At 40.2% G+C, this 26200-nt stretch overlaps 2 protein-coding genes across 2 annotated transcripts in view; both read right to left on the bottom strand.

Annotated features, from left to right (window-relative positions):
- On the bottom strand, positions 1–8530 carry LOC135113144 (alkylglycerol monooxygenase-like). Its single transcript, XM_064028218.1, has 9 exons — positions 8183–8530; positions 7477–7610; positions 6601–6752; positions 5468–5567; positions 4720–4913; positions 3708–3859; positions 2287–2421; positions 1727–1840; positions 1–1234 (listed from the first exon to the last, which is right to left on the bottom strand). Exons 1-9 carry the CDS (start codon positions 8309–8311, stop codon positions 956–958), a joined length of 1389 nt encoding a protein of 462 aa, XP_063884288.1. The 5' UTR covers positions 8312–8530; the 3' UTR covers positions 1–955.
- A 7369-nt stretch (positions 8531–15899) lies between these two features.
- The window catches only part of LOC135113139 (CD63 antigen-like), a 24800-nt gene continuing 14499 nt past the window's right edge, over positions 15900–26200 (bottom strand). The window contains exons 4-5 of the mRNA XM_064028211.1: positions 24666–24914; positions 15900–23733 (exon numbers count right to left, since the gene is read on the bottom strand). Of these exons, the coding sequence (XP_063884281.1) occupies positions 23668–23733; positions 24666–24914 (315 nt within the window). The 3' untranslated portion in view covers positions 15900–23667. The remainder of the gene's footprint in view (positions 23734–24665; positions 24915–26200) is intronic.

The following is a 26200-nucleotide window of genomic DNA, read 5'->3' as shown; positions in this document are numbered from 1 at the left end:
TTGTCATTTCATCATGTTTTAATCCATGAAGGTCTAAATAAACACTATACAGTTGTTATGCATATCTACATAAATATTTAGCTACGTGAAATACAAGGAATACACAAGGTTCGATACTTTCTACAAAGGTACGAAATCAAGTGTATACATGTGTATTTAAATCGCCGTAGAAGTCATGAAAAAAAAAAAAAAACATACTATATACATACATACTAATATAATAAAAGTAATTTTTTTTAGCTACAAATCATGCACACATACAGACATACAGAAGCACTCAACTGTTAAACGTGTGACGTGCCTAGTCGGGTATTCAAGAACACTTTGCTCTCTCAACACGACAGAGATGACTAGCCGAGTTCTCAAGCATGTTTCTCCTGTTCGTAATGTAAATGTTGTTAAACTGTTACTAGAACCATAAAAACACCCTTAGAAACTCGTGTCACTTCATCATGACTACTGAAAACAGGCAGGCGTGGTGAGAGCAATGTTTCTGAATGCGCGCCTCACAGACACACACACACACACACACACACACACTCCTTTTCACGTAGCAAGGAACTGTTAACAAATTCTCAGGTCTCATACAACCCCGTCATCTAGTCCCACACTAATTAGAATTAAGGTCCCTGACGTTTCATAAAGGCTGACTTAGAGCAATCTTTAGTCACCTTGTAGCGGCAGAACTATACCGCACACTTTATGAGATCCCAAACACCGCTTACTACCGTACGCATTCTGAAAACTTTAAAACCTACCCTTCACATTCTGACGGCTCAAACACCACCTATTCAGTCTTTCGTCCTTTCTTTCTGCCATTCATTTTGACCACTTGAGTCCTGAACACCACTACCGTACGCAATCTGACAACCCAAACACCTCTTACTCACTTACCATACGCATTCTGACTCCTCAAGCACCACATCCTACCGTACGCATTCTGGGAACCCAAACATTACTCAGTCTTCCGCCCTTCCTTCTTATCGGCCATTTTGAGCGCTTGTGTCCTGACGAGCGGCCACAGGAGGAGACTAGCGGCGTTGGTGAGGGCGAGGCAAGTTGCGAGGGAGCGGGAGGCGAAGACAGGCAGCAGGAGACACAGGGGAAGGGACAGGAGGAGGCGCACTGGTTCGAATCTCAGGGAGCCGCGGTGACTTGAGAGCAGCCCGCCGAGGGAGGTGCCGGCCAGGACCACGTATAGGAAGTGCACGAGTCCCAAGCCCCTGCCCACCGCCTGCAGGAGGAGCAGGAGTTATGAGGGAGAGGTGGAGGTGGTGGTGAAGAGAAGTAAGGAAAGGAGGACGAGGACAAAATGGAGAATTGGGAGGAAGATGAGAAGGAAGAGACGTTAGGAGGAGGAAGAGGTGGAAAGTTGGAAAGAGGAGGAGGAGGAGATGGATTGTTAACTTTCCTTAGGAGGCTGCGTGAGGTGAAGGTGATCGTTAGAAAAGGAGAGAGAGAGAGAGATGAGGAATGATAAATAACAAGACATTGCAAAGGAACATCAAACAACCCTTATCAGATCTTATCAAATTTAAGGAGATGAAGGTCTGTGTCAATTAAAACGGGAATAAAGGTGGAATAAAAAATCGTAATTTCTCCCTTCCTTCCTTCCTTCCTTCTTTTCTCTCCAATCATCTTTCTTCCAATCTTCCTTTCCCTCAATCTCCTATTCAGTCACTACTAAGCACCACTCTTCACTAACTAGACAAGATGAAGCACGTACCCTCATCCTGGTGGCCATGTCGGTGATGCCTGCCACGACCAGCGAGCAGTGCAGGAGCAAGTAGAGGGAGAACCACACCGGAGCTTCGAACGGGTGTTTCTGTCTGCCGCGCACCTGAACACACCACAGAGCCGGTCGTTAGCTCACACACACACACACACACACACACACATTATCGTCATCATCATCATCAAATCCAAACTGCTTGTCTATAATTTCCTACAAACACCAGAAAAATAAAAAAAATAAAATAAAAAAAAACAAGTAATAAATTCTAACTAAAAATTCTAATGAAAGAAACACACACACACACACACACACACACACACAAACACACACAGCCTACTGAAACAACTTATCAATAATAAACAATAACAAATAACTAAAAAAGTAATAAAAATAAAACAGTAGCAATAATAATAATAATAATAATAATAATAATAATAATAATAATAATAATAATAATAATCAAACAAAACATACGAAACAAAAGACCATCAGAAAAAAAAATCTCATCAAAGAAAACGGACACATTACAAGGGGAACTTAAGAGGACTCACATCAGGGATATCTTCGGGATTCCCAAGGCGGGGCTGACCTGATGACCACCCGGGGCCGTACATCAGGGTCCTCAGCTTGTCCCCTGGGGTTTTGGCGGCACTGAAGCGGTCCCACAGAGTCCACCAGGGGTCCAGCTGAGAGAGAGAGAGAGAGAGAGAGAGAGAGAGAGAGAGAGAGAGAGAGAGAGCACCGGGAAGAATAACTGGTGATTATAAACAAAAAACTATTCATGCATTCAAAGTATTCATTATAGCAGTGGTGGTAGTAGTAGTAGTAGTAGTAGTAGTAGTAGTAGTAGTTGTTGTAGTAGTAGTAGTAATGGTGGTGGTGGTAGTAGTAATAGTAGTAGTAGAAGTAGTAGTAGTAGTAGGAAGAGAAGTAGTAGTAGTAATAATAATAGTAGTAGAAGTAGTAATAGTAGCAGCAATATTAGTAGTATAAGTAGTAGCAGCAACAGTAATCGCTTAAACAAAAAAAGAACAACACTAACAAGAACACGAGACAGTACAAACACCGGTGCTACTTTGGCTTGTTATCTACAGGGAAAAAAAAAATCTACACCGTACTTTGGCTTGTTATCTACAAGGGAAAAAGTATCTACACTGTACAATCTTTTATTTTGGAATGATATATAGCATAGAGAAAATGTAACCAATATATTAAAAAAAATTATCTTATTCATACTGTAGCGATGAACAGCACGTACAGCACATCAGCTAAAAATGCTAAATAGAGGGTCAGGAGTTTCTTTTCTCATCATCCGCCAACACAAGTAGTCTCGGTGAGATTAAAATGCTCTTTGATTGGTGCCTCACATTATTTTCAATATACGAATGTTCGCATCAAGCAAGGATCTTTCAGTTCCTTGAGTATGAGCTCCGATGTTAAAATCAACGTAATATTGCTGATGATTTACGTAAAAAATGATGAAGTTTGAGTTGGTTTAAATTAGAGTAAGCTGGCCAGTCGTCGGAATGGACTATTGAGCCTTCAGCGACTTCTATCTGAATAACGGGGTGAAGTGTCTCAAGGTCTCTTCTTTGAACTTCGACACTAGAACAGACATTCCACTCCTGCTTCAGACTCTGTAACCAGACATTTTCTCTCCAAGCTAGGACAAGTGTTTTCCTTGTTCTTGATAAGTACAGCTTTTCTTGTTGTTGATCACAATATAAAGTGTAGATTGCCTACAAAAGTAGACTCATAACACGTAGGTCGCAATATAAAGTGCAGATCGCATACCAAAGAAGGTTCATGACAGGTGGACAACTAGCCAAAGTAGCACCCAAACACTTTACCACCACCACCACCACCACCAATAACACTACCAGCAAACAAAAACACAAAACAACAACAACAAACCAAACAGATAAACGAGCCAATAAACAAGCAACAAAAACGCAGCAATAACAATATTTACCTGCAGCCCAATGATATGGGTGGCTTCCTTCTGGTCAATGACTCCATACACAAGCTCCTCACCCTCCCTCTCCTCCTCGAAGGTCCCAAACATGCGGTCCCAGATGATGAGCAGAGACCCGTAGTTCTTGTCGATGCAGTATTTGTTGGAGGCTTTGGGAGGAGAGAGGGAGGCGTGCGTGAGTGATGCGGTGACGGGAAAAAGATGAAAGGGACGCGAGTAACTGGCGAGGTGAAGGAAGTGAGGAGAGAGGGAAGAGGGAGGAGGGAGTGGCGAGGTGAGGAAGGTAAGATGAAATGGATGCGTGTGTGACTAGCGAGGTGAATCAAGTAAGGAGTCAAGGAGAGAGGGAAAAGAGAGGAGGGAGGGAGTGAGTAGTGGCGAGGAGAGGGAAGTAAAGTGTGAATGAGTGAATGAGTGAGTGAGTGGCGAGGTGAGGGAAGGAGCTACAGCAGTATACACAAATTTAAACAAAGTACGATAATATGATATAACACGAGACATCACAAGCTAGAATACAAACTTCTAAAAATACATAAAGAGTTGAACACAAACAGGTAAGCTGAGTGTGTTGTGAGTACATGCTAACAATACACACAAACCTAAAATAAAGTACGATAATTGGATATAAGACAGAACATTACGAGAAACAAAACACTCTGCAGAGATATATAAAAAACTCCAAACACAAGCAAGTGAAGCGAGAGTGTGTTAAGAGTACGTGTTAACGATACACACGAACCCTAAAAGACGATAATTATCAAGACAGTACATTACAAGCTAGAGTTTATGAAAGTCAACGCATTACTGGCAACCTCTGGAAACTGATATAAGCAACTAATAGGCATGGCAAGAATGAGCCTTTGATACACAGACTACACGCAATATGAAAAGGGCGGGGAAGAAAAATACAAATAACCAGGAGCCTGTGAGGTGTTCATATACTGACGAACACAACTACACACACACACACACACACACACTTCTGACACAAACAGTAAGAGCCGAGTACCGTGGTGGACGCGGTGGTGACTCGGAGTAACGAAGAAAAACTCTATGATATGACCAAGGCCAGGGAGGATCTTCTGCATCTTGGGCCACACTCTGCTGTGTCCCAGGGCCCCGTAATAGAAGTTCATCTGACTGTGGATCACGTACACGGTGGGAGGCAGGCCCAGAAAAGCGAGAGGCAGATAGAACACCCACCTGGGGAAGAGAAGAAGGGTCAGGGAGGTGTTGAAAGGTCCAGAAGGGTGTTTAAAGGGCCAAGGGGTGTTTAAAGGGCCAAGGGGTGTTTAAAGGGCCAAGGGGATGTTGAAAAGACCATGGGGGTGTTTAGAGGAGATAACAAGAGTACTGGTTGTCAAATTAGTGTAGGTTGTGAGTGGAATGGATGCAGTTGTTGGTTGTTCGGTAGTTTTACTTGTGAAATGTATTGGTTGACGGTTGAATGTTGCTACTATTACTGCTGCTACTACTACTACTACAATAACAGCACTACAATCATTGCTACTACTACTACTACTACTACTACTACTACTACTACTACTACTACTACTACTCCAGCATTACCGCCACAACCACCACCACCACCACCCCTTCTACAGCTACTACTACAACAACTACCACTACTTTTAACACCACTATTACCACCATCATTACACCACCACCACCAGCACAGCCAGCACCACCACCACCTAACCTTCCCTATCCTGCCATCCTCCCAGCATCCCATTAACAAATACCACTCGAGCACTCACTTGAAAGCCAGCATGGAAAGTGATATGCGGGCGGCTACAGAGGGGTTCAGGTCCTCACAGCTGTGGTGAAGTTGATGGGCCGCCCACAGCACCGAGTTCTCTGACGGGGTAGGAGGCTGTTAGGTAGTTAGGGAAATAGTTATGGAGTAGTTAGTGTGAAAGGAAGGTAGTTAGTGTGAAGGAGGGTAGTTAGAAGGAAGTTATGGCGGACTGGAGTAGATGGTAGCAATTAGAGTGAAAGGAAGGGTTGTTAGCGGGGAAAAAGTCGTTATGGAGTAGTTATAGAGAGAGTAGACACGAAGTAGTTAGTGAAGAAAATTATTAAGAAAATTATTAAGAAGTTGTTAAAGAAAAGGAAAGTAATTTGGTAGTAGTTAGAGTCAAGGGGAATGAATAAGAAGTAGTTAGAGTGAAAAGGAAGGGTTGTTAGAGGGGAAAGAAAGTAGTTTAGAGAGAAGAGTGATAGTTAGGAAGTTGTTAGAGAGATGGAAAGTAGTTACAGTAGTTATAGTGAAGGGAAGGGTTGTTATGGGAGAGGGAATTGGTTAGGGAGCTGTTACAGTGAAGGGAACTTGTTAGAAAGTAGTTATAATGAAGGTCAGATAGTTAGAACGTAGTTATTGAAAAGGGAATGGTTAGGGGTTTGTCAGATAGAAGGGAAGTAGTTAGGACAGCAGCCAGAATGTAATGGAAATAGTTAGGAAGAAACGAGGAGGTAGTTACAAGTAAATTAGTCATAGAGTAGTTAGACTGGAGTAGGTAGTTAGGTAAAAAAAAAAAAATGAAAGTAGAAATTATGTGAAAGACGATTCTCTCTCTCTCTCTCTCTCTCTCTCTCTCTCTCTCTCTCTCTCTCTCTCTCTCTCTCTCTCTCTCTCTCTCTCTCTCTCTCTCTCTCTTATCCCCAATGTTTCCCAACCCTTTATCTTATCTCCCCAAGCCTTTTCAACCCTACCCAACACTTTCTCTCACCTCTCCAACCCTTTCCAACACTCCCCAACCATTTTCCTCACCTCCCACAGCCCATTCCTCACCTCCCCAACCCTTCCTAACCCTTTCCTCACCTCCCAAACTCTTCCCAACCATCTTTCCCCTTTTCCTCACCTCCCCCTCTCTCCCCTCCCCTCACTCACCGTGCGTCATCCTGTGCCACCAGTAAGTGCAAAGGTCCACGCCAATGAGACACAGTACGTAGGTGGAGACAGAGTCGAAGGGCTGGCTAGAGAGGCGATGGTGGTGGTAGATCCAGAGATACGCCGTCAGTTCTAGCCCTTTGGATACGAACCTGGGGAGTGAATGGTGGTGCACGGGGTAACCAGAGAGCAATGGGGGTAGATAGATGGATAGATAGATAGATAGATAGATAGATTGATTGGTGGATGGATAGATAGATAGATGGATAGATAGAAAGAAAAGAAGAAGGAAAGAAAGAGAGATAGATAGATAGATAGATAGATAGAAAGTATAAGAAATAAATAAATAAAGAAAGAAAGAAAGAAAGATAGATAGATAGGCAGATAGATAGTATAAGAAATAAAGAAAGAAAGAAAGAAAGAAAGAAAGATAGATAGATAGGCAGATAGATAGACAGATAGATAGACAGATAAACAGATAGACAGATAGATAGGTAATTTATCGACCAATGTTAAGTTTTGGCATAAAATTACATAGCAAATATTAAGTGTCAAACCAGAAATTATGTAAAAATATAAATAAATCAATAAAATGCATAAAAACAAAACCGCTCTCCATTATAAACACACTCAAACACACACACGTACGTACAGTAGTAGTAGTAGTAGTAGTAGTAGTAGTAGTAGTAGTAGTAGTAGTAGTAGTAGTAGTAGTAGTAGTAATAGTAGTAGTAGTAGTAGTAGCAGTTGTTTATTCCCCACAGAATTATAATACAAACAAAACACAACATTAATTCCACGTGTCCATAATATAAACAAGAACAAGACAAACCCATAGAAACTTTACCACACACACACACACACACACACACGCACCTGCCCCCCGCCTCCGTGATGTGGCCCACGGTGAAGTTAATGAAAACGTGGTGCAGGCGTGCGTCCTTCTTCTCCCCTATGGCCAGCAGCATCAGCAGGTCAAGCAGCACCCACAGGAAGAAGAAGGGCCGCGACTGTGTGAAGGAGGCCCGCGTCAGGTGGTGGTGGTGGTGGTGGTGGTGGTGGTGGTGATGGTGGTGGTGGTACGTAAGGTTAGGTTAGGTTAAGATACGTAAGATAAGGTAAGGTTAGGTTAGGTTAGGTTAGGTGGTGGTGGTGGTGGTGGTGGTGGTGATAGTAGTAGTAGTAGTAGTAGTAGTAGTAGTAGGAGGAGGAGGAGGAGGAGGAGGAGAGCAGTACGTAAGGTTGTTAAGTTGAAGTACATAAAGTTACATTATATGTGTGTGTGTGTGTGTGTGTGTGTGTGTGTGTCTGTGTGTGTGTGTGTGTGAGGAGCTCTAGCTGAGGCCAACAAAAAAGGCTAAAAAAAATCATTAATTAATAATAAAAAGACCACTGAAAATTCCAGTCTTCAAAGTTTGTCAGGTCAGTTTGGATCAAATTAGATTGTTAGGTTAGGTTAGGTTAGGTTAGAAGTTAGGTTAGGTCGTTAAGTTTGGTAATGTTATGTAAGGTTAGGTCGATTTAGGTTAAGTTAGGTCAAGTTAGGTTAGGTCAACTCAGGTCAAGTTGGGTCACTTCTCACTATGTAGGCGACGTCTGGCATGTCCTGGAAGTGCTCCGCGTAAGTTTCCTGCGGCGTAAGAGCGTAGAACATGGCGCGCAGCCTGACGTTAGGATCTGCTGGGGGGAAGAAAGTGGTGTTGGCAGCCATGGCGGTAAGCTAGGCCAGGTTAGATTAGGTAAGGTTAATTTAGGTTAGGTAAAATTAGGTAAGGTTAGGTTAGCTCAAGTAAGGTAAGGTTAGGTTAGGTTAGGTTAGGTTAGGTTAGGTTAGGTTAGGTTAGGTTAGGTTAGGTTAGGTTAGGTTAGGTTAGGTTAGGTAAGGAGAGAAGAGTGAATGATGGAGAGGCGTGAGGAAGGAACAGACGAACTGACTCAAATAGATAAAGCTGGTGTTTTATATAGGAGGAGGAGGAGGAGGAGGAGGAGGATACCGATATTTCGTAATACATTTCTCTTAACAGATTAGTTTAAGCATCTTCAAGTGTTCTTCAGTACGTGTGTGTGTGTGTGTGTGTGTGTGTGTGTGTGTGTGTGTGTGTGTGTGTGTGTGTGTGTGTGTGTGTGTGTGTGTGTGTGTGTGTGTGTGTGTGTGTGTGTGCAATAATAATAATAATAATAATAATAATAATAATGATAATAATAATAATAATAATAATAATGATAACAATAAACGGTGCATTAATATTCCAACCGTGAGGCTGAAAATATACATATTAATACTAAAGGGTTCTTCGTGGTTACAGAGCATGGGGAGTTACGGGTACAGTGACAAGTGGAAGTGCTTTACAATAAAAACTGAAAGAAATGATTAGCTTGGTGGTGTGTAGGGCCGCCCAGGCAAAGCTCGGTCCTGCACGGAAGGGCGAGAAACATTTTATCCCAGGCCAAAGATCACTATTTATATCACACACAACACAATCCACTAACCTTGAAACAAGACTTACATACAGACGCCAGTCACCCAGCCATTGCACAAGAGGAGACGAGAATGTTTGTCTCCCGCCGCAGCAACACAGAGATCAGTCTGTGTTCTGAAACGCTTCGCTCTCTCACCTCTACTTCCAAAGGCCACAGAGATGATAAGTCGGGTTCTCAAGAGTGTTTCTCCTTTTAATAATGTAGAAGTCGTTTTAATCTCTCGCTAGAATCTTAAAAAAATAGAAAAATAAAATAAGAATAAAGAATAAAAACCCGTGTAACTTCAACTGAAGCCCTTTGAAATAATGGAGGTGCGGCGCAGAGGTGTTTCAGTAAATGGTTCACTGATACTCACACTGAGAGGACGGAGAACAAATTAAACTCTTTCCCGACTTTGTTTTTCAGTCTTCTCCTCAATCTCAACTCCTCTGGTTTGCTGGGAATCTATCAACAGGACTTATAATCGAGATAAAACGGTAATGATAAATGCATAAGATTTACTGACTGATAAACTACACTCTTCCCCACTTCGTTCCCAGTTCTCTCTCAATCTCAAAATGCTCTCTGGTTTGCTAAGACTCCATCAACTGCCTGAGGTCTTGAAATACATAGGTTCCTCTGCAGATCTTAAGATTCAGGACTGACAGAAAACTTAAAATACAATAAGATGTAGCTTTACTTTTGTCTGTCTATTTGTATGTCCGTCTCTCTTTGTGTACCTGTCTGTCTGTCTGTCTGTCTGTCTGTCTTTCTATTTGTCTCTATGCCTGTTTGTTTGTCTATCTTTCTGTTTGTCTGTATGTCTGTCTATTTGTCTGTATGTCTGTCATTTTGTGTGCCTGTCTGTCTATTTGTTTGTCTGTTTATTTGTCTGTCTGTCTGTCTGCCTTTCTGTTTCTCTGTCCGTCCGTTTGTCTGTCTGTCTGTCTGTCTGTCTGTCTGTCTGTGTGTGTGTGTGTGTGTGTGTGTGTGTGTGTGTGTGTGTGTGTGTGTGTGTGTGCCTGTCTGTCTGTCTGTCTGTCTGTGTGCCTGTCTATTTGTCTGTCTGTCTGTCTGTCTGTCTGTTTGTCTGTGTGCATGTCTATTTGTCTGTCTGTCTGTCTGTCTGTCTGTCTGTCTGTCTGTGTGCCTGTCTGCCTGTCTGTCTGTCTGTTTGTCTGTGTGCATGTCTATCTGTCTGTCTGTCTGTCTGTGTGCCTTTCTATTTGTCTGTCTGTCTGTCTGTCTGTGTGCCTGTCTATTTGTCTGTCTGTCTGTCTGTCTGTCTGTTTGTCTGTGTGCATGTCTATTTGTCTGTCTGTCTGTCTGTGTGCATGTCTGCCTGTCTGTCTGTCTGTCTGTGTGCCTGTCTATTTGTCTGTCTGTCTGTCTGTCTGTCTGTCTGTCTGTCTGTGTGCCTGTCTATTTGTCTGTCTGTCTGTCTGTCTGTCTGTGTGCCTGTCTATTTGTCTGTCTGTCTGTCTGTCTGTCTGTCTGTCTGTGTGCCTGTCTATTTGTCTGTCTGTCTGTCTGTCTGTCTGTGTGCCTGTCTATTTGTCTGTCTGTGTGTCTGTCTGTCTGTTTGTCTGTGTGTATGTCTATTTGTCTGTCTGTCTGTCTGTGTGCATGTCTGCCTGTCTGTCTGTCTGTCTGTGTGCCTGTCTATTTGTCTGTCTGTCTGTCTGTCTGTCTGTCTGTCTGTCTGTCTGTGTGCCTGTCTATTTGTCTGTCTGTCTGTCTGTCGGTGTGCCTGTCTATTTGTCTGTCTGTCTGTCTGTCTGTCTGTCTGTGTGCCTGTCTATTTGTCTGTCTGCCTGTCTGTCTGTCTGTTTGTCTGTGTGCATGTCTATTTGTCTGTCTATCTGTCTGTCTGTCTGTCTGTCTGTCTGTCTGTTTGTGTGCATGTATATTTGTCTGTTTGTCTGTCTGTCTGTCTGTTGGTCTGTGTACATGTCTATTTGTCTGTCTGCCTGTCTGTCTGTCTGTTTGTCTGTGTACATGTCTATTTGTCTGTCTATCTGTCTGTCTGTCTGTCTGTCTGTCTGTCTGTCTGTCTGTGTGCATGTCTATTTCTCTGTTTGTCTGTCTGTCTGTCTGTTGGTCTGTGTACATGTCTATTTGTCTGTCTGCCTGTCTGTCTGTCTGTTTGTCTGTGTGCATGTCTATTTGTCTGTCTATCTGTCTGTCTGTCTGTCTGTCTGTCTGTTTGTGTGCATGTCTATTTATCTGTTTGTCTGTCTGTCTGTCTGTTGGTCTGTGTACATGTCTATGTGTCTGTCTGTCTGTCTGTCTGTCTGTCTGTCTGTTTGTCTGTGTGCATGTCTATTTGTCTCTCTGTCTGTCTGTCTGTCTGTCTGTGTGCCTGTTTATTTGTCTGTCTGTTTGTCTGTTTGTCTGTGCCTGTCTATTTGTCTGTCTGTCTGTCTGTCTGTTTGTCTGTCTGTGTGCCTGTCTATTTGTCTCTGTCTGTTTGTCTGTTTGTCTGTCTGTCTGTCTGCCTGTCTATTTATCTGTCTGTCTGTCTGCCTGTCTAACCATTCGTGCGAATTTTACCTTGTTCCCTGAGCAAGAGTTTACATTTCCTTCGTTGTGGACTTCAATCCTTGTAACAGTGTGTGGGAATGATGTGTTTGTGAGTGTGTGGTGTCTTGTCTGGGCCATTCTGGATGGGATTGGTGGCTTTGGTGTACGGTACCGTATTCTAAAACACTTCAGTGAACATTTTCGTGACACTGTTGCCCTACCAGCTGAACGCACTGAACCTGAGCCTGCAGCCTTACAGACTTCCTGCCTGACCTTACTTGCTTTTCATTTCTTCGAACTACCACTAAATCAGAAATTCAATCTGTCATAGAAAATCTTACAACTGCTTTATCTGGATATGCTGTCATTAACATACAGAGTTATGAAGAGTGTAGTGAGAAAATTACTTCACTTGTAGGGTGGCTACTCAACAGGTCGCCCAATCACCTGGATATGCTGATATCAACGCAAGTTATAGAGCGCCGTGAGGAGATTACTCTATCTTTAAAGTACCTACTCAACAGGTCGCTCAGAGAAGCTTATTTCCCCAAAAATTTGCGAACAGCTAAAGTTGTGCCGGTGTTTAAAAAAGATTAAAAAAAGTGCTACTCACAAACTAGTGACTTATTCCCAATTTGCCATACTATTCAGCAATTTGTGGAGCACATAAAGATTGTTTGTGACAGACATACGTATCACCCACCAGCACGGCAGCGTCCTTCATGCTGCTCAGCAGTTAGGGGGAATTAACAACCTATAGAGATAAATTGTTTGCAGCACAAAATATTAGTACGCACTTTTCTTCATAAAGCCTGGTATGGCCACACAAAGTCCTAAAATTGCCACATGTATTATTGTGCAAACATTTACTCCCATTTTTGTTTATAAATCACGTCATGTAGTACCCTGTGTAGACAGCGGTGTCCGACTCACCACCACACACGACCCACACCACCCATTACTTGTTTTCAGAAATATCACCACAACCACCACCACCACCACTACTGTGAGAGAGAGAGAGAGAGAGAGAGAGAGAGAGAGAGAGAGAGAGATTGTTATATCCTTTCTTCAATTCGGGCTGCTGTTGCCGCTGTTGCTGCTGCTGTTGATTTTGTTTTAGAAGTAGTAGGAGTAGTAGTAGTAGTAGTAGTAGTAGTAGTAGTAGTAGTCGTAGAAGAAGAAGAAGAAGAAGAAGAAGAAGAAGAAGAAGAAGAAGAAGAAGAAGAAGTAGTAGTAGTAGTAGTAGTAGTAGTAGTAGTAGTAGTAGTAGTAGTAGTAGTAGTAGCAGTAACAGTAGCAGTAGCAGTAGTAGTAGTAGTAGTAGTAGTAGTAGTAGTAGTAGTAGTAGCAGTAGTAGTAGTAATAGTAGTAGTAGTAGTAGTAGTAGTAGTAGTAGTAGTAGTAGTAGTAGTAGTAGTAGTAGGGGGTTGTGGGCTGAGTGATGCACCCCAGGCTAAACAAATGGAGATGCATAAGGAAGGGAGGAGGTAGTCACAAGGTGGTGTGGGGGGTTGCGGGGTGAGTGATGCTACACGCCAAGCTGGACAGATGGAGATGTTGAAGAGGGGGGGGATAATCGGGAGATAGTAGCATTTCTTGTGGTCAATCATCACAAAAATGATAAACGAGAGGGACATCAGAGAAGTGATTTTCGAGGTTACTTCCTCCACAAGCAGTACGAGTAGTTATGAACGTGTGTTACTTTCATTCCGTTGAAGTTTCATTCCCTGCTGCAGTATACTAATCTCTGAATCACACCTCCCACCATAACAGCAAGTTAGGTCAGGTTAGGTTAGGTTAGAGGATGTGATCTAACTTAACCTAAACTGTCATTCTGCTGGGAGCTATTATTTACTAGTTATACAGAACTATCACCACCAACACTACTACTACTACAACTACTACTACTACTGCTACAACCATCCACAAATAATCACAAAAACTGTTCTTACCACCACTACTACTATTACTACCGTCACAGTTACTACTTCCACAACCATCACTGCATTTAGCTCCACACACACGGGGGACAGAATAGATAACGTTTCACTTCCACTAAATAGGCTGCAAGCTTTAAATCCGAGCCCCACGGCTTAACTGCTACTATCTATTCATTGCAAGGCAAGGAGAGGCTGCATTATTAAGGAGATAAACTCATTATTGCCTCACACTGTCTCATGTTGGATTTGAAACCGTTGACTGACTGATCAATGAAGAAAATAAATAAATAAATAAATAAATAAGAAAAAAAAAAAGATGGGGGAGACGCCATAGCAAATAAAAAGAGGCTACATTATTGAGAAGACCAATAATTTGTTGTCTGACACAGTTCCATATTGGATTTGAAACCGTCGACTTTTTTGGTTAGTAAAAAAAAAAAAAAAAAAAGGGAAGGCGCTGTAACAGATCCAAACCCGTTCATGTGGGGCCAAGTTTGAAAAAAAAAAAAAAAAAGTTATTGAGTTATCGCTTCAAAGTGTTTGTGTAAGATATTGTCAGATACGATATATTTCTTAGTTATCTCAATAAGTTTGTCCCGGTGATGTTACCGTGACAATCACCACATATTTTTCGTCTACACGCACGAGGCGGTACTTCCCAAAGATTGTGGCAAGATGTCATGTTATCTTACAACAATGCATCTGAGAGAGAGAGAGAGAGAGAGAGAGAGAGAGAGAGAGAGAGAGAGAGAGAGAGAGAGAGAGATTACGCATAAAGACGTTGTTGATCTCACTATTTGCAATATTTCTAATGGTTACACACAGTGGAAATCAAATCAATATTAACATCACAATAAAATGTTGGCATCACCATAGGGAAAAAAAAAAAAACAAGAATGGGTCTATTGTCATCTACTATAAATTTATCAGTGACGTGAAATTGAGGTTTTCCTACTTACCAACTTGTAATGGTGTTTGTCTTTGTGCTGGTAATACGCTGAGGTCTGTTTGTTTTCAGTGAAGCTTCAATGGTGTTCTTCCTTTCTTCTGTGGCTTCTTCAGGTTGTTACTATCAAGGATGACAACAAGGCTTCATTGTTTTAAACTTCCTTTGTCTCCATCTTACTCTTTTTGTTTTGTCACAAACACATTACCAGCATGCCTTCCTAACATATCCTTCTAGCCTCCTCTGGTCTTCCTTCGTCTTCTGTTACAGCAAGCACCAGCAAGCTTTCCTCTATGAATCCATGAACCTTCTTTCTCTGGTCTTACTCTCTTCCTCCTTGCCTCGTTTTTTATTACATGCTTTCCTTCAGAGCATCATTAAACCTTCACTCTGGTCGCCCTCTCTCTCCCTTCGCTGTTCACATAGATCCTTCTGGTCATCCTCTCTTCCTCCTGTCCACCAGTCTCCTTACTCTGTCCTCATCTCTCTTCTGCACTGGCCAAACCACCTCATGCCCTCATTTTCCCCCCAAGAAATACTGGGTCTGTCCTCCTGTCCTCGTCTCTCCACTTGTGTTTCTTTGATTCAGGCCAAAGGAAAGGCAAGATAAGGCAATAGTGACTGTTAAGCTCAGATAAATAGGAAGGCTTGCGTTAGTGTGGAATGTATGTTACTTCTCTCTCTCTCTCTCTCTCTCTCTCTCTCTGCGCAAGTGCATTGATCTGTTTTGGCGCCAATTTCGAATATAACCTTGCTTTCCTTTTCCCACATTCATAATCAGAGTAAGGCAATAAATAACTGGTTCAATCTTAATAACGTTAGATTTGAAAAGATGGGAAGAAAGAGTGATTAGAGTGCTGGATGGCTGAAATATGCGCAGGGTGTGACTGTTAGTGCAGAGTCCATTGGGGACTTCTAGATTAGATTGTATGGATAAGGATGATAAGGGGGTACTGTTGTCTCATTTGGGGGCTGTCACCTGTAGGTCTTTTGGCTTCTTGCAGCTTGCCTTGCGTTGTTGAAATTTCTGAACTGTCCATCATGCAAGCTTGGTATTGTAAAATAGAGCTACTTTGGCAACACACATAATATAGTTAACTCTGCCTTACCGTTCCTGTCTATCCTCGGCTCTTCCTCTGTGTTGTCATATAATAAATATTATAAGATTACTGTTACAGTTTTCTGCATATATTATTGGTATTGCTAATATTATCTTCCTACTGCTAACTCAGCTCATATGTTTATTGTTACTATTTCTGCATTTATTGTTCTTTCTGGATACTGAACGAGAGAGAGAGAGAGAGAGAGAGAGAGAGAGAGAGAGAGAGAGAGAGAGAGAGAGAGAGAGAGAGAGAGAGAGAGAGAGAGAGAGAGAGAGAGAGAGAGAGACCCACACACATCAAGAAAGACAAAATAATACACAGTAACAGTTCCATGGTGTACAAGTTTTATTGAGTCTGGGTCTGGTGCCTTGTGAATCCGAGTATTGATAACAGCAGCTCAGCAATTGATAAGGGGGTAGGGGCATATATATAATAATAATAATAATAATAATAATAAAGGGAGACATGCATAGAATATTAATACATGAATGAGTGAATGTAAGAGGGCAAGGAGACTCAAAATGTGGCTGGAGTGTGTTGCGAGTGACATGATTTGTGTTGTAGCTTGATAATGTGTTACTGTTATCATTTCACTGTTATGGTCTCCCCATGGTCTTAATAGTGTTGTGGGGCAAATATGCGGTTTTATTTTCTTGCTATGGTCTTAATTGTCACAGTGGAAGTTTACAATCATTATTTCACTCTCCTCAAGCCAGTTGTTATGGTGCTGGTTCATTGTGTTACTGGATTGTTGTGGTGTCTTGGTCTTAAATAAGTGTTGTGATGCATGTTTACAATTTTTGACTCGTGTAGCTCAAATTTTGACTGCTACAGTTCCTTAGTCTTGATAAAATTAAGTGGTGCAAGTCTACTGTATCATCTAACGGCTAATACATTCTTTTCGTCTTAGTGCAGTATTGTAATTTAAGTTTATAACATTTTAACTTCTACAGCACCTCAGTCTTGATAAAATATGGTGCTGCAAGTTTATGGTAGAATCAGACTGTTTAACATTTTCTTGATTTTACTAAGGTGCAAGTCTTTAGTATATTCTAACAGTATGTATATTTTAACTTTAGCTTCAGTCTTAAAATGTATTAGTCCAAGTTTACAATATAATCTGACTGCTGTGGCCTCCCCTCAGTAGTGCAAGTTTACAGTACTTACAATTCCAAAAGACACCACTGCCAGCAAAAGAAGCACTAATTCAAATCTCTTAGTGCCTGCTGCTTTACTCACACAAATGAAGTAACAAGAGTCACACCGTCAATATTAGTTCCTCTAGTCACTCCTGCTTCAGTCTGAGTCTTCCTGCTATCACTTCCACTCCCTCACTTCATCTTAACCCAACATGAGTAAGTGTATATGCGTGTATGTGAACTTATCCCTATCCTGCAGTCATGACCAAGGCGGTTAGCATGCCATCCTACTTTCTTCCATCAGGTTTAGTGTTTTCCCTTCATTGTTGACCCTAAATACCTTAGCATCAAGTTAAAGAAGATTTCATTAAGTTAACCCATTCACTGCTATTTGACATCCCTTTCTTAAATTACTAATCACTATGAGACATCTTTTCTTGTTCCACAGCCACTTGCAAACATTTTGCTGCCTTGAAAATTCCAGTGTGCTCTTTTCTTATCCCTTTCTTCTCTGTACGTGCTTAAAAAGATTTCATACTTTACTTTTAGTGTGAACTGTTGCATATCACAGTGAAGGGGTTTGGGATGATACCTTTGGTTTTCAGTGGGTCAGGATTCTAGTCATGCATCCTGCACTATTGTATCTCACTGAATCTATCATGACAAACTGACAGGGGATTGGATCAAGTTTGGAAGTGGTCTGTTACATGGTGGAGTCCTGTACTATGCTGGTAGTATCCTCATAAGGTGATGCCGACACTTTATAAATACAGTGACTTTATGAAGTGATGCTCATCCTTTTAATAAACACACTGTGCCTTATAAAGTAGTTGTTTATCCAGCACAATCTCTTAATAAAGTGATGCTAACACACTTTATAAGCACAGTGTCTTTAAAAAGTGATGCTCATACTTTTGATAAACACTCTGCCTTAAAATACAATACTAACATCCTCTATCCAGCAGAATCTATTCATGAAGTCATGCTGACACACTTTACACAGTACTTTTATAAAGCTATATTCATACTTTTCATAAACACTAATACTACATCAAGTTTAATAGTTCATGTACCACTTTCATCTGTAACATTTCATATAAAAATATTCATTATAAAAAATTTCATTATATACTTTCAGATTTTGATTTTTGCCTTTTTTTATGATGTCCATTTTTTTTGGTCTGCAGTTTAAAGTCTAATAGGTACTTGTCATATGGGTTAAGTCCTCTAACTCCCTGATGACAGTACCAGGGCCAGGGCTGCACGACAAAAAGGGAAGGCACAAAACAGCAGAAGGGAGCAGGGAAGGCTACCAGCCCACCTGACCAGGACTGTCCAGCACAAGGGTTACAATGGCTGAGGGGTGCTGTGCTGTTGGCCTTGGTTGGGGGGGAAGTTCAGTTCAAACAGGTGTTGCTGGCTAGCTAGCTCTACTATTATACTTGTGTAATAAATGTCCTATATATTAAAGATCACATTGTGGAATATGTAAATCTGCTTACCTATAATAGAAAATAAATGGTTTCTTCTTTTTCCTCTAATGTAAGGCTTCATAAAGTTACGTATTATACAAGGTTCCTGTGAGAAATACTGCCAAACTTCATTCTCCAATATAATGGTAACTAAAATAAATGCAGCAATATATGTAGTACTTAAAAATATTACAAAATTTATCACTTATCAAATATTGTGGTGATGAAAACTGAAGGTTGTGAAATTTGAGAGAAAAAAAGATTACAGTTCTCATTTCACACCTACTGCATCTAATTTGTAGTAGTAGTAGTAGTAGTAGTAGTAGTAGTAGTAGTAGTAGTAGTAGTAGTAGTAGTAGTAGTAGTAGTAGTAGTAGTAGTGACATGGACAACTTTATAATATGGCATAGAGCACTTAGGCAGCTTTACCTAAAGAATACAAGTGTGAGAGTCAATATACTTTAGCTTTACCTCCACTGACACTACTGTAAATAATGACATCACCAGCAGCAGTAGTGATAATAACAGCAATAACAATGATAACAACAGTAAAGGGCAGGCTTCCTATAGTTTGGACAATACACAGCTGCCTTCACATAATGCAAGATGTAAGGCATTCCTCTCATCTATAAGTGAATAATAATGAAAAAAATAAATAAATAAAATAGTAAAAAATAAATAAAATGTCATATTATCAGTACATGGATGGAGAATTATATATGAGTGGCATGTTTCTAATCTTTCTTCTTGTTACTCAAAAAAAAACTATCTTAATTTTTCTACACAGGTAAATAATAAAGAAAAAAAAAAGTGAAATTATCACTGTACATGGGAAGTTATACATAAGAGTGACTATTTCTTATATTTTGTTGTTGCTCAAAAAAACAACCTCCATTTTCTGTTTCAGCATGAGTTGTATTTCTCTCACCTACAAGTAAATAATAAAAACCATGGTTAAATTTTCAATACATGGATAGAAATTTATATGTGAAAGTAGTGATGTATTTTTTTTTCTCATTTGTGTCACTCTTCAAAAATACTTTTTTTTTTTTTACCTTAGCATGAGTTGTATTTTTCTCATCTACAATACAGAAAAAAAAATAAATAAATATATAAATAAAATAAAATAAAATTAATCAGCACATGGATGGAAGATTATACATGAAAGTGTAGCAAACTTTTTTTTTCTTTCCTTTCACTTCTTAAAAAAAAAAAAAAAAAAAAAAAAAAAAAAAACTCATTTCTTCTTTAAATATAAGTTCCAATATTATGGTTACTTTTTTTTTTAAAGACATGCAACTATTAATTAACATTTGGTGGTTGAAATGTGAGAAGGAATTAATGCTGTATACAAAACAAATAAAGATGAATGTCAGTTTACGAATGTTGAATTACAGGTGTTTCAAAGTTTCCAACAAAATAACTTACTAAATTTATGAATACAGAATTTTGCACTAACAATTAATAAAATTAGAAAAAAAAAAAAAAAAATACACCTAAAAATTTATAGAAAAAAAAGTAATATCTATAAAGAATAAAAATCTGAGGTTAATTCCAATTCATAAATACAAAATTCAAACTGGTAATGAATTTGGCATGAGAAAAACTGACAGAAAAATGTGAAATGTACAAATGGAAACTATTTAAAATTTAGTTATTACCAATTAATGAATCTTCAGGTCACATGCAACTTCAGAAGTCTCGGTCACAAAATGACTGCCAAAACATAAATCCTTCGTAAACTGAGACTCACCAGCACAGGAAGAAAAGTACTAGACAGAAAACAAAATAAAATAAAAAGTAAATAAATAAAGGAAAAAAAAAGTACGGTACATAGCTCAGTATGTGACAAAATCAAGTTAAAAATAATAAAAACAGTAAATAGCTACTGTATGTGAAAATAAGAAAATAAAAACAAAAGACGGGTGTGGCAAATAATACAGTACTGCAAGTATGAAAATTAAGTAATAAAAACAAATAAATCAGTAGGTATAAACAATAAAATAAAATAAAAATAAAAACAATAGCAGTGAAAAAAAATATCGCAATACCAACAGCAATAATGTACGAGGAACACTTTGGCACTCACAAATACACGAGTAACAACACCGAGATAGTGCAAGAAGTGGTGGTGGTGGTGCAGTGCTACATGGCAAAGAGTGCTAGGAACATCACATCCTCAAGGGAAACACCTTAAAAAAACTTTGACATCACCTCACATTGCCTCTCCTCCACCATTATTGTCCCTCATCCCCTCAACACACCACTAAAACAGACATCTCTCTCTACCTCTAACAGTGCAATCATACAGTCTGCTTGGCCTAATGTGCCCTAAACACAGTGCTGTCAGAGGCTATGATGCTAAGTTCAATATGTGCTTCTGTAACTGATATAAATCAGTGCCTAACAAATTAAGGGTATTTTTATAAAGATTTGGGCATAATTTGAAATGGCTGTATTTCTGCAACCATGAACTGACTGAATGAGATACTTGCAACATAGAAAGGTGGTGATTTGAAACATCATTCCCTGCCTTTCCAAATTAGTTTTATTTACTGTCAGTTTGTGGTTACAGAGATATGTGAATTTCAAATCAGATACATCTTTTTTAAAAACCTTGTATTTCTTATATTTCCCCCCCCCCCCATGTCCTCCCCAAATTCATAATAGTGCAGTTATTAAAAACTGTAATAGTTTCTACAAGTTATGTCACACCTGTCCTCATAACTTACTTCACTCACTCCCTTGAACAGTCTCACCACTACAATCAGAGTGCAAATACAATAAAAATCCAAGTCTTAGAATGTCACACAAATCTTCCAGACCCCAAAGAATGCCCCTATAACATACAAAGCCATCCACTCCTTCACACACCTCACCTAGTCTAGTGCAGCATGAAAGCCGTATGCCACTAAAGATGCTTGTATCCCTTATGTGCCTTCAGTCACCCATACCACCACCTTACAGATCCCAGTGAAGTGCAGTTAGTCAAGCAGCAAGGTTCTGAAAGCCACACATACCTCACCACGTCAAAAATCCCATGGAAATTTATCTCTTGCCCTCAATCTTACATCCCCCACAATCTTACCTATCTAGTTTCTTTAAGCAATGGCCACATGCACCTTCCAAGCTTCCATGAATGCTTATCCCTAGTAATGTGTCTTTCTCAGTCTGTCTGCAGCAGTAACAGTTTCCTCTAAGTTGCAAGCACCTCCCTCCCATAGCAAATATCCCCCTAAGAATATTCTCGGTTATATCACTGTATCTATTTTGTTCACTCTCCTCCCACAACCTTGCCTTGCCACACTCTAAGGGAAGAGCGAATGAAGTAAAGGTGAGTTCAGATTTATGTATGTTTGGCTTACAAATGTTCAAAGTTCACTGATTGAGTGATTCATTAATTTCAAGCATCTGACAATTTTTGAATATGAATACAGGTATGATAACTTTGTACCTTCTGATGCAAGGCAGAATTTGCACCTTAAGACAGAAATCCTCAAAAATTTTGCAAAACAATTCTACAGGTCATGGTTTACAGTGAAGAATTTGCTTTTACAAATAAAGAACACCCAAACTACTGAAAACACGGATCAAAAATTAAAAATAAAAATGTACAGTTAATCTTGACAATCTTATTCATCAATTTACAGAAGTTACTAGGAAGGTGCCTCACTAATAAATCCTGACTCACCAGTACAAACATACCCAGGTATAAACAAGTGCATCTCTCCTTCAGAAATGCACAAGATAAGTAATTTGACACACCTACGAGTCAATTCTTCTCTCTCCTGACATCAGTAAGTGCTATGAAATTCCTCTTCCCCAAATATTACATAATTTTGGTACAACTAGGTAAGGGTTAGACTGCATCACATGAAAGGTTACCTTGGCTAGTTTTACATTGCGCTGAGTTGGATTAAGTTAGGTTAACTTTATGTATCCTAATTTAAGGTACTGTAAAGTGAAATATGGTGAGGTGAAGTTAGATTAGGTAGGGTAAGCTAAGTACAGAAAGTCAAGGTAAGGTAAAGCAAGGTAAAGAAAGTTAATGTTGGGTTAGGTTATGTAAAGAGATATATTTGGTAAAGTAGAGTGATTGGTTGGGTTAGTATGATCAGATAATCTAATCTAGTCTGACAACCTATCCAAACCCCACTCCAAAAGAAAGAAAACAGCAGGGCTTAATAAATCCAGTTACATAACAATTTCACCAAACCTAACCCACCCAAACAGTAACTAGGATGGCCAGTCTTCACACACTCCATACAGTGAACACCCTTACATCTAACACCTACAGTCTGGGTTCAAATTTCATCCGTTGGAACACACACCAATAGCAAGACCCGGAAAACAAGATAATACTGATAACCAATCTGAGCCTCCCTTCACACTTACAAATTAATGACAGACTACTGAGACACTCACAGTAAGATAAACTAATGATTATGCATAACAATAAATGGAGATACAAGAAAATACATATATGAAATATGTTTCTAAAGGAGTGGGAAATAAAAAGCATTGATATATGGTAATAAACCAATAGAAATGAAAGAATTTATAATTTTTCTTAGAAGGCAAGAAATGAAACTAAAGATGAAATTATTTGTAAATAAAAAGTATGAGTGTTTATTGTCTTTCTCTTCAAACAAATTCATGGAAAAAAAAGTGAATAAATAGGCAGGGAAATAAGAAATCAAACTGTCATGGCCAAGTAGATCAATGAATATGTAGAAAACTGGATAGTTATAATAATAATGATAGTATAAGTAATGATAATAATTTGTATGCCTTGAAAATACATGAATAAAGAAAAACAAAAAAAGAGAAATGAAGAAACTTAGGTCATTTATATTATTTTCCCCATAAACAAAAAAAAGTACATTGCATAATTGTCAAAACTGCAATACTTCAATGGGAGGAGAAAAAAAATCAGGAAAACTAAACAGAAATCAATAGAAACCATGACAACAATGAGAGAGAGAGAGAGAGAGAGAGAGAGAGAGAGAGAGAGAGAGAGAGAGAGAGAGAGAGAGAGAGAGAGAGAGAGAGAGAGAGAGAGAGAGAGAGAGAGAGAGAGAGAGAGAGAGAGAGAGAGAGAGAGAGAGAGAGAGAGAGAGAGAGAGAGAGAGAGAGAGAGAGAGAGAGAGAGAAACTCAATAAACTGGCCAAGAGAAAAAAAGAAAAGAAAAGAAAAGAAAAGAAAAGAAAAGAAAAGAAAAGAAAAGAAAAGAAAAGAAAAGAAAAGAAATAAATAAACACACACACACACACACACACACACACACACACACACACACACACACACACACACACACACACACACACACACACACACACAGAGGCTGTTTAGCAGCAGCACCCACAAACCACCACCACCTCCACATCTTCCTCAGTGGGCCCGATGAATGCCTTCTTCAGGGGGTGCTAGGCTGAGGCTGAGGAGGGGAGGGGAGGTAGGGGGTTGGGGGGATGGGAGTCATCTTACAGTATCTCATAACGTTCCTTGACGGCCTTGATGAGACAGCAAGACATCCAAATGCCGATCATCTGTGGGAGGGAAGGAAATGTGAATGAATGAATGAGTATGAGTGTGTGTGTGTGTGTGTGTGTGTGTGTGTGTGTGTGTGTGTGTGTGTGTGTGTGTGTGTGTGTGTGTGTGTGTGTGTGTGTGTGTGTGTGTGTGTGTGTGTGTGTGTGTGTGTGTGTGTGTGTGTGTGTGTGTGTGTGTGTGTGTGTGTGTGTGTGTGTGTGTGTGTGTGGGGAGGGGGTATGAAGGGTTTTTGCATTTGGATGTGTGTGTTTTTGCCAGAGTATATGATCCCTCCCTCTCTCTCTCCCTCTAGTCTTGGCAGTTCCATTTCTTCAAAGCTTTCCTCCTAAAAACTCTTACAGACACTGGCATATTTCTACTTCATATTTCCAATTTACCTGTCAATTACAGCACCTGCAGCCAACAGATGTACTGGTCATGTGACTGATACCAATGAATCAAGTAATAATGAGTCTGTGTGGGAAATTAGTGAGCTGTTCATATTTCTACTGGCAACAACGTAGCAGAATGTGTCCATTTGCTGCACCTCACTAACACTACCTCACTACACACACACACACACACACCTGTAGGATAGCCAGAATCATACACATCTAACCACACACCACCACACACACACACACACACACACACATACACACACCTGCAACAAAGACAGTCCTGCCATACCCCCAAACATACACCAAGACACACTCACACACCACACTACCAGAGCAACATTCACTACACACACACACACACACACACACACACACACACACACACACACACACACACACACACACACACACACACACACACACACACACACACACACACACACACACACACACACACACACACACACACACACACACACACACACCTGCAAAATCATGTCTACTTTCATCAAACTACCACTTATAAACACACACACACACACACAAACCTGCAGGATAGCCAGGCCCACCACCCCTCCAATGATAGCACCCATGTTGTGGCGGGCAGAGTCGGACAGGGCCTGGTAGCAACCGGTGGTGTAGATCTTCAATAGCGGTGGGTCTTCCTCAAAGATATGGTGGCCGCAGCCTGGCTCTTGGTTCTTGCAGCAGGAGTCTGGCACGCCCATCACAGAGGAGTTGGTACCATAAGCCGTGGTGGACCAGTCTGTGTAGTTGTTGGTGCCACAGCAGTCATACTGGAGGGGAAGGGGGGGGAAAGGAGTGAGTGAGTGCAGTGTTGTGGAGAATGCAGACAGAACTTTGAGGCTCTGTTTGAAGATATACAAGTTTTAAAGGGAGCTTTTATGGTTCTAGTGACAGATTAATACAATTTCTACATCACTATGAGGAGAAACAGTTTTGAGAACCTGGCTAGTCATCTCTGTGGCCTCTGAATACAGACACATGTACTAAGTAAAGCCACTACGAAAAATATAAGTCCTATAGATGAAGAACCACCCACAACAGAAGATGGAGTCTCGAAGCACACATTCCACCAACAAAAAATTGAACAAATACCAAACAAAACCACAGAAAGAGTGAGAAAAAAAAAAAAAAAAAAAAAAAAAACACGCACGCACGCACGCACACACACACACACACACACACACACACACACACACACACACACACACACACAACCCCAAACAAACACAAACACACAAACACACAAACACACACACACACACACACACACACACACACACACACTTAATCTGTGTTTTCAATCTGTGTTTACAAAGGAAACTGACTGTGGCACCAAAAGTGGTATCACAGAATGAGGGAATACAGGAGATACAAGTAAAGAGACAAGAAACCAAGAAACTGCTGGAAGAGCTGGATGTTAGAAAAGCTATGGCACCATATCAAGTAAATGGATGGATATTACAAGAATGCAGAGAAGAAATAGAGGAACCCATATGGGATATAATTAACAGCTCACTGAGAGATGAAAAAGTAGCAAGGGAATGGAAAAGAGCTAACATAGTGCTAATATACAACAGGGGAAATAAAATGGAACCATTAAATTGCAGACCAGTGTTACTAACAAATATTGTAAGCAAGCCTTATGAAATAGTAATTAAAGATAGATGGGTGTAATATTTAGAAGATGAAAAGATAATTACAGAAAAGCAATTTGGATTCAGGAAAAGGAGATCCTGTCACAAACCTACAAAGCTTTTATAATGAGAGTAATAGGTGGAGTGCAAGAGACAGACGGATGGATTGATGCAGTATACCTGGATCTCAAAAACAAAGCATTTGATAAAGTTCCCCACAAAAGCCTTATGTGGAAGTTAGAGAATGAAGGAGGACTAAAGGGAGCAACACTGAGATGGATGGATGATCATTTACAAGGGAGGGAAATGAGGACAGTAATCAGAGACACTAATTCAATTTGGCATGGAGCAACAAGTGGGATATTGCAAGGATCTATGTTGGCACCTATTGTGTTTCAAATATATGTAAATAATATGAAAAT

Source organism: Scylla paramamosain, chromosome 25 (assembly GCF_035594125.1).
Source record: "Scylla paramamosain isolate STU-SP2022 chromosome 25, ASM3559412v1, whole genome shotgun sequence".
NCBI lineage: Eukaryota > Metazoa > Arthropoda > Malacostraca > Decapoda > Portunidae > Scylla > Scylla paramamosain.
This window is presented reverse-complemented; position numbering and strand designations above follow the sequence as displayed.